The following is a 12,096-nucleotide window of genomic DNA, read 5'->3' on the forward strand; positions in this document are numbered from 1 at the left end:
TACATGAGGCAGCAGCAGAAGCATACCTACACACCCAGCCTGAGCATAGCCGCCGATCAGGGAGCATGCCTCAGAACAGCTCGTACGATGAGGAGTGCCGCCAGACTAGAGCCAGACTTCAGAGGGAGGTGCTGTTGGGGGACGTCACTCACAGACAGTCACAGATTGACTTCCAACGCCTGGTGCGGCGGAAGAAGAGGGCTTTTTTGGCTCGACTCGAGCAGGATCTATATCAGCTATTCTTGAGTCAGGACTCGCGTGAGGCGTGGCGGCTCTTTCATGAGCAGTCCCCCCCCCCCCCCTCTGCTATTTCCTCCACAGAGACCTGGGGGCAATACACATCATCTTTGTACACAGTGCCTGGACAGCCGGCCCTTCCCAACCCCCCCGATCCATGCCCACACGCATGTGTCTTTTTCACCGCTGAGATGGTGAAGAAAGCTATTGATAGGATGAAGACTGGGAGAGCATATGATCATGATGGCCTAGTCGCTGAGCATTTCATGCATGCCAAAGACCTACTAGCAGAGCTTCTAGCAGTTATGTTTAACCGGGCCATGTGTGAGGGCCTACCAGACTCTTGGAGCCTATCTACGATTGTACCTATCTTCAAATCAGAAGACCCCATGGAGCCTGGGAATTATCGCACTATTATGATTGGGCACAGCTCATCCGCCAAGAACTGACCCAGCTAGACACCAGGAGGACATGGATACAACCAGCACAAGAACTGGGCACGAAGATGGCTTTCTACAGAGACCACCTTCTCCAGCTTACGGAAGATGGTTTTGTGATGAGACCCAGATACATGGATACCCACCTATCTCATGGGATACGGTGTGCTATTGGCCAATTACACACATCGTCTCACCAACTGCGGATTGAAACTGGGAGATACAACGGAGTACCAGCAGAGGCCAAGACATGCCCCTTATGTGACATGGAAACTGAGACAGAGCTGCATTATACATGCCGCTGCCCCGTCTACTACGAGATTCGAGGCCACTTCCATTGCTTGTTCAGAGAGGGTTTTGGACCACTCTCAAGAGTAATGGGATACGAAGATCAAAGATGCCTGGGTTTGTTCTTGCTCGAGCTGCGCAGACACAGAGAGAGCCTGATGAATGGCGAGGCTAACCAGTCTCAAAGACGGATTACAGACTTCTTCAAAGCAGACACGGGACATCCGCAAGAGCCACTCCCACAGCAGAGCTCCCCCCCGTCTCACACCAGAGGCACACTGATTGACCGAGCGATTGAACTGGGGAAATCCAAGCGCCCACGACTGCGCAGGACTACATAGCATCAATGGAGGCTACGTCAAAAGATTCAGAGCACGCTGGCCAGGCATGCACGACGCCTGGTCAGACTACTAACCATGGAGGAAATTGAGGAGATTCGACATCGACCGATGCTAGATCTTTTGTGATTCAACTATCCAAACTAGCCGCCCTTTTTTGCTTAGTTTTCGGCTTAGCTCACATCGACCAATCTAGAATCCCATAATATATATCTTTGTTTTGTAATGTTGCTAGGTTATTTTGTTACTCTGACTTTGTATCAGATCCACCACCTTGTAACTGTCTGGTCTCATAGGTCACTATGGCCTTTCGAAGACGTTAATATAACATTTCATTTCATTTCTCGCTCTCTCTCTCTCTCTCTCTCTCTCTCTCAAACTCTCTGAGAGGCACGCACACGTTTGCGCACACTTTTGGAGAATTTTAAGCATTGTCGTTTTACAAAAACTGATCCACCAATAAGCAAATACATAGATACCCAAATTAGATACTAATGAGCATGGGTCGCTGGTGGTTTGCACTCTTCTACAACACAAGCACTGACTGACCCAACATGATGTCATTGCTTCAGAAACCGAAGAACATGCTTTTTTCCATTACAGCCAAGACCAGATTCATTATACAAAATGTCCACCTACTTTTTAATTTATAATGACAACCCCTGAAAGCTCATTCATAAGCAAACCACATGATCGTCTCTGCAATGGAAACATAAATTGCTTAATCATCACACATGTACACCCACTTTTTTATTAACCTGGGAGCTCACTCACAAGCAAGCCATATCATCGTCTCTGCATGCAAACACAAGCCCATCATGAAGAAAAAGGTTACAAAAATAAAAACCAAGACAACCAGGTTAGGGAGGTATTTTTCAATTTACAAACGGTGAAGTACACAAGAGCACTGAAAACAGAAACATCAACATGTTTCACACTTATTTTTGTGACTGCCCAATCTGTTACCATTGAGAAATGTCTGTCAAGCATAAGCACGACTCGATGCTTATGCCACCACTACCTACAAGTCAGTGTGCACAACCAATCAAAGATGTTACAAATGTGGAGCTACAGCCAAAGAATTTTAACAATACTGGGAGTCACTGCAAAACTTCCACGATCAGAAGGCAACAGCTTAAGACTCCCCACAGGCAAATCATAGTCCCCATATGCCGCACGCACTGACTAGCACTCTAATCATTAACACACACGTGTGCATTACAACTAGTTGGGAATCAGCTGTCAACTAAAGCTCGGAAAGATGAGTTGGTGAACAAATAAGACCTCAGGTGCTTCTGTGAGTCAAAGCAGTTGAGCTTACTATCACACTCACTTGCTGAAGAAGTTTCATCATTTGGTCCTGAATATCTCCAGCCGATCCATTTACATTTGGGACCGAAGACGAGTTGAGGGAGCTCGTATCTAAGGTGCACTGAGCGCTGCTGAGGCTTTGGAAGCCTGCTTGTTGATGCATGATAGGAGGCCCCACCCCGACTTCTAGCTCAGGACCACTTGTTGAAGAACTTACACAATGTGGCACTGATACTGTTGACAGTGGTATACTTGCAGGGGAATGCAATGGCACCGGCTCAGGCCTGCTTGATATACCTATTTGTACAGGACCTTGCTCCAGTACTTGTAAGCCCCCCGGGCCAGCCTTGCTAACCAATGAATCTCCTACAGGGGAATGTGCTGGCACTGGCTCACAAATGCTTGCGATAGGTCTATCTATTGAAGTTTGTTCTGCTACTCTTAAGCCCCCTTGCTCCAAGTGAACCCTGCTTGACAATGAGTCTGCAGCAGGACTTTGTGGTTTTAAGAACGAGCCCTTCTCAGGCCCACCGGTTGACTGTTTTGCAAGAGAAGGCCTTCCAAAATTCTCAAGGCGTGTGGATTTCAAATTCTTGATCTCCAAAGAGCCTTTTCTTGCAGAAGCCGTACTGAGGGGCTTCGCCTCACTCTTCGAGGACAACGAAAAGTGCCGAAGCCTGTAAGACACATTTGCTTGCCCAAACATCCTATTCTTCCTGGCATGTTGCCAAGCAACTTCAGCATCACCACTATGCTTAAAAACCACCTGAGCTGTCGAAGCATTCTTGTAAACTCTGATACCAAAAGTTTCTAATGTCCCAAACCGATTGAAAAGTTCTCTCAGCTCAGTTTCAGAGGGCAATGTGTAATCCTCTGGAAACTGCATAAAAAGACCAAGTGCAACCTTGGCGTTCCCAGAACTTTGCAAAGAGCTCCTCTTTCCTGATACTGACAAACCTTCACTTCTAGAGATATGATGCCTCACGCTCTTGGCATGGTGCCTTGTATCAACAACTGTGTCTTTGTTTGATTTCTTTTCAGCCAAAAGCCTCTCAGGAAGTCCTTTCAATCCTTCTCTTTTGCCTAGCACTTTAGTGACACTTTCTTGCAAGACTTCTGATTTTCTTTTTCGCGCTGCTACCGCAAGATCCTGCACACAAGACCTCTGGTTTTCTGCTGTCAATATCTTGCCATGAGCTTGTGCCGCAACATTTGCCTGTTCATTATCAGCAACAGAGTTTTGCATATTTGATCCAGGCACTGCTGATGTTATACCAAGACCTTTGCTATCAGCTGCTCTTGCCTCACAAAAGGTATCTAATTCCACAAGTCTTTGGCTTCCAGGTCCTCCTGTGCTTTCACTGAAGGACTCCATCTTTAGAGAGGCTTTCTGTTCAACAGAAGAATCCTTTGAACCAGTTTGCTGTGTTTCCAAGTTAGAGGTTTTCCGGCCAGAGCGTCCCTTTTCATCTACTTTCTTGTCGTCAGAAAGCTGGCCATTGGCAATAGAGGGTAGCAACTTCCCAGAAGCTGTGGCAGCTGCATACCCCGAACTCTTTAGGAACACCATATTTCTAAATTTCAAAAATACAGACATGACTCCTTCCAGAGAACTTCTCATATTTGCACTACTCAGGGGATCTGTTGCAACCACCTGTAAAATGTTCAGGAGTTTCGGAAGCGAGCTGTTAAAATCCTCCTTATTCAGACCACTCCTCCCACCAGCCAAGGCTGGTCTCTTTGGTGAAGGATAATCTGACTTCAGCCCTATTGTCCCTTTGCTGGCTGCACAGTCAACACTACCATGAGATAAACCATACTTGGATGTGACATGTTTGGCTGAATTCAAACTCCTAGGCCTACCTTTAAGTGCACCTGCAACTTTTCTTAGACTGAGGCCCAGCTTAGATGTTTTTACAGACTTTCTTGGAATGGTTTCTTCGCTCTCAGGTACAGAACTCAAGGATCCTTGTGGATAATCTTGAGCATCTTGCCTCCTCTTTTTTTTGAGTTTTATCAGCCTTCCAAGATTGTCACCAGTCTCAGAGTTCCTGCGCTTTGTCTGCTTTCCTGCAGGATTGTCCACTCCCAATTCAACTTCATCTTTCTCAATCTGGTCTATAGATTTGCTTTTCAAATGTTCTTTCTCACTCTTTTGTGCAATCCTCACATCAAGTGTCTCGTTACCTTTCTCAGATGAATCTCTAACCTCAGCTTTCAGCTCTGCCTCAAATCTCTCATTCTCTCTTTCAGCTTTTGAATCAAGCAGCTTTGTTTCCTGTTTCTTAGTGCTTTCCATACAATCAACTTTCAGGTCCGATGTTTCTTCCTTCACTTGCTCCCTAACCTCTAAATCAGCATCCCTCAGATCCATCATATCGTCATTACCCTTCTCTGCTTTCCTGCAATCCTGTGTGTCTTTATCGCCTGCATTCTGGGAATCCAGCGGCTCTCTTGTCTCTATTTTACCCTTCTCTGCATTTTTAGAATCCTCTATGACTGGGGGCAAACAAGGATCTGGTTGGGACAGCAACAAAGAATTGCCAATCTCCGGCAAACCGTCTTCTGCATCCCTATTTTCATCCAGATCGACTGACCGCTGTTTCTTTGAAAGTTCCTGTTTAACTTTCAGTAGCTGCTGGCCAACAGCCTTCGATGGCACATCTGTGGTGCTCTTACGCACACCTTTCTTTTTTGTCTTCAATGAGTGATAACCTGTGATGTCAAACAGTGTTCTGTTGTCATCGTCTGAGCTCCCTGAGTTGTCTACTGTTGTCTCGATCCCTAATTTTTTTGCATCTCTTAAAGGGCCTAAAGACTGCCAACCTCTAACCCTTTTTTTCTCTTTGCACTCTGGTGACACATGTAAACGCTTGCCTTTTGCTAACCAAGTGCTTCCTTGAGCTTGCTCATGCGACTTCAAGTCAGACTCTGCCGCCTTGGACTCCTCATCTTCTGTTGTTAACAGTGTTTCGATACTCCTAAGTCTTGGAGACTGGACTCTACCACCAGCAGAGGACTCTTTCACTCCTGCATCCTTACTTAGATGTCGCCTTTTCATTTCTTTCCCAACTCCAAAGTTAGGCCCTCCCCCGGGCTCATCTTGTCCAAGCCGTCTCTTCAATACTGACCTCTGCATAGAATTTTCTGGTTTGATTGGGTTCACGAGAGTAGGATTTCTTTCTGGCCTCTTAGAAGACAACATAAAGCTACGAAAACCATAAACATGCCCGCATAATTTTGAGTACTCGAGGCCAGAGCTCAGAGAGTACAAAGGAGAACAGGCAGCAGTCCGAAGGAACTTCAAAACCCTCTCTGGCTGGAGCTGGCCTTTACTCACTTCAATGTCCTTATGGCATTCAAGCCTGACGCCTTTTTTTATACCAGCATTCAAATCTGGAAACAAGTTCTTGCTGTACACAGCATCACCCAAGTGCGAGCACTTTAAACCCAACTCTGTGCGCCTAGAAACCTCATCCAATGCATCTGCTACTGCTCTACAAAAGCTCTTCATAGTAGTTTGCTTCACTTTGTCAGCAAAATTTGGCACAAATGGAATAAGTTGAGACTGCCATAGCCAATTAAAGGTCCCATCCCCAAAAAAAGCGACCAAGGTTCTGCCAGGCTTTTGAATCCTTTTGGCTGCCGCTGAAGCATCTGCTACATCAAAAATCTGGCCTGGCCACCAAGGATGAGATTTGACTTTGGCCCACACAAGATCACCAACAACAAGATTTTGGTCATCCCCAGTTTCCTCTTTAGAAGCACCTCCACTTTTCGCTAGAGGCTTGATGTCTCCACTTTCAGAGTCGTGACTGATCTCATCAGTTGAAGGAACATCACTCTTCCTGTGAAAGGTTCCAGTTGATTTTTTATCAATTTCCAAGCTAGCCATGGCACCCTCATTAGAAAATTTACTGCCAAATGGTGTCGGCAGGTTCAAATCTTTGCCCACTTTACACCCAAGAAACTCCTGATTTTGCTTCAGAAGCTCCTCATAGATAGCATCTGCTGAAAGATCTGTAAATGCACCCACATGAACCATCTGTTTTCTCAGCAAATCTACAAAGCTGAGCCTTTTGGATTCGTCGCTAAGTTCATCATTGTTAGCCAGACTTGTCATACATGAAGCAAGCTGCTGGGAAATGCTTGAGCGTTCACGCTCTTGTTGACGAACTGCTGCCAATTCACACAACATGTTCAAGAAATGTTCCTTGTCCTGAAACTCGGCACTTGGAGCAGAAGAGCCATCAATAACAGAGCTTTCATTATCTTCAGACTCATTTGTTGACTTGGTCATAGACAACTTATTGATAGAATCTGTTTCCATTTCAGCTGCTGTACCCTCAATCGTCTGCCACTTTCGAAACTCCAGGTTCTCAAGAGCATTGCTGAAATTCTTGAAACCTTCCTCACTCCGTCTCTGCATGTTTTCAAAGCTTTCCACAGCCACAGACAGCATTTCCAACGAAGTCCCTTCATCGCGATCGTCATCCACTGTAAAATGAGCAGAATGACTGCCACCTGTTTCCTCCAGGCCATCTACATGAGTCAAAGCAGCTCGACCATCAGGCATGCTGATGTCCTCTGAACCGGCATCAACTCCATCCTCTTGAACCACACATATCATGTCCGTGTCTGCAGATGCAGAACCACACAGCTGTTGATCTGGATCCACACGCCCAATCTCCAATGACTCAATGCATGTTGGCAACTGTCCGCTGTCTTTGGCATCCTCATCATCTTGCAGACCACTTTGAGTAACAACACTCTGAGTAGAATCCTTCAAGTGTGCATTATCGTCTACAAATCCATCTACCCACTTTCTAGCTGGTGATGTTACATCCACAAAACAGCTTCTATCACCTGCAGCTAGTTTGAGGTAGGTAGACGTGGTGAGGAAATTAAAATCGTAAGAACTGTAGGCAAAAAGTATTGGTCCTTTACCTGCGGTTTCCAGTTCATGAGTGGGTTGATTTTGCTCGGGCAGGTACTCTCTCGCAAAGTTGCTGCTTTCCGCGTTAAGCTCTGTACTAGGGTAAGAGTCCTCGCTAGCACGAGCGTTTTGTTCGTCCATAGACTGAACGGGAAAAGAAAACCCTAATCCTTCAGCTTCTATGGAAACCGAAGAAACGCACTTAGCAATCGCATACTATCTCTGTCTCCCTGTGTCTTAAAAAGGAAAAATCGGCTTGCTCGCACCGGTCTAAGAGCTTGGCCGCTTGCAAACACATAAGAATGCAAAAATCAGACAGATGCGTTCAGTTCGTAGAGTCGTAGACCTGATGCCGCCATAGCCTATTACGCGTTGTAGATTTTCTTTCTTAATGAACCTTGTCAAGATTATGGTTCTTTCTAACCACAATATGGCCGAAAGTCACGACTCAAATTTACAAAGTTACTTGTTTTGGCGGTAGAACATAGAAGGGGGGATTCATGGCACCATTGCTCAGGAGACTAGCTTGAAAGACCAAGTTTTCCCCGCAGCAACGATGCCCTCATCTCCACGTGTACCCTAGACAACAATCGCAACATGGAGTCACAACATCGTCCATTTAAGCGCTTCATCGAAGCAAGTTCTTATTGTTGAGCCCTAGCATGGCCATCAAAAGAAGTGTTATTGTGTCAACATCAATATCGCTTTTAAGCTCACAAGCATCAGTATCATGTGGCTATCTCTTTACGATGAGCTCATATGTAACTTTCCTTCCATGAGATCCAAGTCCGATACTCTCCAAGAAGGCCCAATCCAACAGAAGAAAAAACTCCATTGTTAAATGTCAAGATGGCCGATGAGTTGTGGGAAAAGAATAGAAACAAGGTTTACCGAGACATTCCAGTTCCTCCACCCTTGATTTCTCTAAGGAATAGAATAACTCTTGAGAGACAAGCTCAAATGTGAAAGAGCTCCTAGAGCACGATATTGATAGAGAGAGTGTTGCAAACGCTTCGAGGAGAGTATGAGGCTAAATGTGAGATAGTGATTGTGCCAAGTTTTAAAGACCTAGCCCCTAAGGAAGAGGACATAGTAGCATGCAAGCCCTAATTTCATCTGAAGTGAGGTGTGTTATCTCTTTGCAGATCTACTCAAGGTGAGACTTGACTCATGGGCAAAACTTTCCAATCTTTAAAAAAAAAAAATCTAAATACTAAGACAATGTCACCAAATTTAATTTTTGGAAGGTTTAAACCTACTATGAAGTAATAAAAAGTTGTTTTGATCACTTAAAGGTGTTTAAGCATGATCAAAATGAAGATCTAAGTTTGGACAAATAATTTTCTCTCTCTAGCATAGAGAGAGAAAATATATGTATTTAACCAAAAATGGGCTACCAAGTAAGCGGGAATGGCAAGACTAAGGCTAGAGTATTAAAAGATCCTTAGAAAATTTACATGCCACTTAAATTTGGTCTAGGGGTTTTGACATATTTTTTTCGGAACAAATGACTTAAAAAAGACCATGAGATGGCTTTTTTGTGTCCAGGAATCCTTTGTGGAATAAGGGAATAGACATAAAGGTGTCAAAAGTTCAAGAAATATCAATTATGGAGTGGATCCCACAAAAGTCGAAGTGATTTTATGATGGCCCTATCCAACAAAAGTAGAGGAACTTTAGGTATGGCAGGCTATCATCGTAAATTCATTGAAAACTATGCTAAGCTTGCGCATACCAATTAGAAAAATTAGGGCAAGGCTTTCAGTTGGGGCGACAACCAACAACGTAGCTGTGATATGTTTAAAGTAGTTTTATCTACAACACCCATTTTAGCTATTGTTGGTCATCTCAAACCGTTTGTGCTTGCAACAAAAGCATACATGAAGTGCTCATACACAAAAAGGGCAGCTTGTTGCTTTTTGAAAGTGAGAAATTGGATTCCCCTCAACAAATTTACTCCGCTTATGAGCGAGAACTTCACGCCAGTATTCATGCCCTCAAGCAATGACAATACTATTTGTATGGTGCTCAATTTGAGATTGGTTTTTATCACAAAAGCATCTAATGGTTTGTACAATAGAAAGATTTGAAGGGACATAAGGCCACGTGAGCTGAAATTCTTCACAAGTATCATTGCCACTTAAGACATCGTAAAGGTCAGTACAATGTGGTAGAGCTAATGCCGTGAGTCACATTGCTAAGATAATTACTTTTGCATTTATAGAAATCCATAGTAACTTTCTGCAATCTCTTAGAGGCAAGTGCAAAGATGATCAGTCTTACTCCAAGGTCTGGAGTCATGTTAGGATACGAGATCTTGCCAATGCTCAAGCTAGTGTTCAGGATGACTCTACGCAAACATGATCGGTCTTACTCCAAGGTCTGGAGTCATGTTAGGATACGAGATCTTGCCAATGCTCAAGCTAGTGTTCAGGATGACTCTACGCAACATTGCACTTTAACTAGTGATGAACTTTTTTTTTTGCAATACTCACAATTATGAGTTTATATATTTATATAATGCTCTACAAAAGAATTACATTATAAGGCCTTGCTCAAACCAAGCCACGGCACCACCATATCCACAATGAAACAACCGGCTAATGGGGAACAAATGATAAGGGAGTCACCTTGACTACATGATAGGGCTAAACTGGGGGGGCACCTATCTGAGGAGAGGAGCCTCTTGACACTTACTTTGAGGAATTTTTAGATCACTCTGTTCAAAAGATTAAAAGATGTTCAAACGTACTACTAAAATGTCTAGAGGGAGATCCCGATCGAGGATGTGCCCAGGTCAAACAAGCTGCCACTCCGCCCTGGAATGTCCACCGAATCGGCAAGACATGTAGTCAAGAAGCAAAAAGAGCAGAAGATTCCAACCCCAAAAAAGAAGGACTTATCAATACATCGATTAACAATCAGCCCTTCAAAGAAAATTTCCAGAGGGGAAACACATCCTCGCAAATCAAGAAGTCCTCTAGAACCAAACCTTTCAAGAACATGTGTCAGACCAAGGGCATTGTGTGAGTACCCCCAAAAGATCCGCAAGTCCCACCCGACCTGCACATGAGATAGATTAACACGGCTCACCAATATTATAAGTGATCACGATCGTAAGTCTAATAGCCATTTTTTGGCGAGAAGTATTTTAAAAATTGGATACTAAATTAAGCTTAAGTATGACTAATCATCCCAAGAGTGATGGTCAAACTAAACGGGTAAATCAAATCATAGAAGATATATTATGAGCCTATGTAAGCAAGACCCAATCAGATTTTAGGAAGACTATCTCTCAATTTTGGTGTTTGCTTATACTAGTGCTAAACATGTTTGTACATGGTTCAATCCCTTTATGTTAATGTACAGTTATCAACCTCGTTCACCCATCTCGAGTGGGTTAGCCAATGAAAAGATCTAGCAACTCAAGGCCTTTGTACAATATCATATGTCCATGTTACATACTACTCATTTACATGTTAAACAATCCCAAGACCGATATAAAAAGGATGCTTATGAGAGACTAAGATTGGTTACTCTTGAAGAAGGTGACCAAGTTTTTCTACGTGTTCTCTGGAACATTCTGAACTCTCAAGATCGGACCATTTCCCAAGCTATCTCCTCAACATTGTGGTTCATTTAAAGTTCTTAAACGCATTTGCAAAGTTTCCCATAAGTTGGATTTACCATCCTCTTCATGTGTGTTTCCAATGTTCCATGTTTTTCGTTCAAGGAAATGGCTAGGTACGGATGACAATGTTGTCGATACAGACATTTTGGTCAATTTTATCCAACCTGCCTCATGAAGTAGAATGTATTCTAGATTCTCTTGTTTTACGTTCAAGGTGTCATGTACGCCATCAAGTTTGGGTGAAGTGGAAAGATAGGCTTGAGGCGGGTTCCACTTGGTAAAACGCTATCGTGATTAGAAAACAATTTCCCACTTTTGTTTTCAAGGATGAAAACTATTCTTCGAGGGGGAGTAGTGTGAGATCAAGGGTAAGGGACCAGCAAGGCGAGTCATGGCCTAGGTAAGGGGCCTTCTAAATCCCTATCTGGGGCTTTATAAGGGTGATTGGGAAAATAACCAAGGGTCCATTCCCTAACCCTCATATACTGTATAATTGTTTTCTTATACCAAACATAGATTTTTAAAAGACATCTAATCGCATATTGTTAATGGAATGCCAAATGTACATGTGATGAGCATTACTCTCTCTCTCTCTCTCTCTCTCTCTCTCTCTCTCTCTCTCTCTCTCTCTCTCTCTCTCACACACACACACACACACACTCTCTCTCTCTCTCTCTCTCTCTCTCTCTCTCTCTCTCTCTCTCTCTCTCTCTCTCTCACACACACACACACACACACACACACACACACACACACACACACACACAAACTCACACTATTTGGGGTAGGCCTTGAAGTTTGTAGAGGGATGCACTCTAATTAGGGCCCATGGAGTAGCCAAATCCTCTTCTCTCTTTTTTACCTCAATAATTATGTTAACGCAATAGCTCCTGCTCGGATCCTTGCATTCGTCATTGT

The 12,096-nt window shown here is 43.8% G+C and overlaps 1 protein-coding gene across 4 annotated transcripts; it reads right to left on the bottom strand.

Annotated features, from left to right (window-relative positions):
• Positions 1–2,142: 2,142 nt before the first annotated feature.
• LOC147443678 (uncharacterized) lies at positions 2,143–7,950 on the bottom strand. Of its 4 annotated transcripts, none has more exons than XM_086526486.1 (3): positions 7,559–7,950; positions 4,475–7,477; positions 2,143–4,396 (listed from the first exon to the last, which is right to left on the bottom strand). In XM_086526486.1, exons 1-3 carry the CDS (start codon positions 7,686–7,688, stop codon positions 2,586–2,588), a joined length of 4,944 nt encoding a protein of 1,647 aa, XP_086382612.1. In that variant the 5' UTR covers positions 7,689–7,950; the 3' UTR covers positions 2,143–2,585. The 4 variants fall into 4 exon arrangements, with proteins under 4 accessions (XP_086382612.1, XP_086382611.1, XP_086382610.1 ...); XM_086526485.1 differs by having other exon boundaries at positions 4,475–7,483; XM_086526484.1 differs by having other exon boundaries at positions 2,143–7,477.
• Between the last annotated feature and the right edge of the window lie 4,146 nt (positions 7,951–12,096).

This window comes from Adiantum capillus-veneris, chromosome 13 (genome assembly GCF_014529385.1).
Source record: "Adiantum capillus-veneris isolate H3 chromosome 13, ASM1452938v2, whole genome shotgun sequence".
Classification (NCBI taxonomy): domain Eukaryota; kingdom Viridiplantae; phylum Streptophyta; class Polypodiopsida; order Polypodiales; family Pteridaceae; genus Adiantum; species Adiantum capillus-veneris.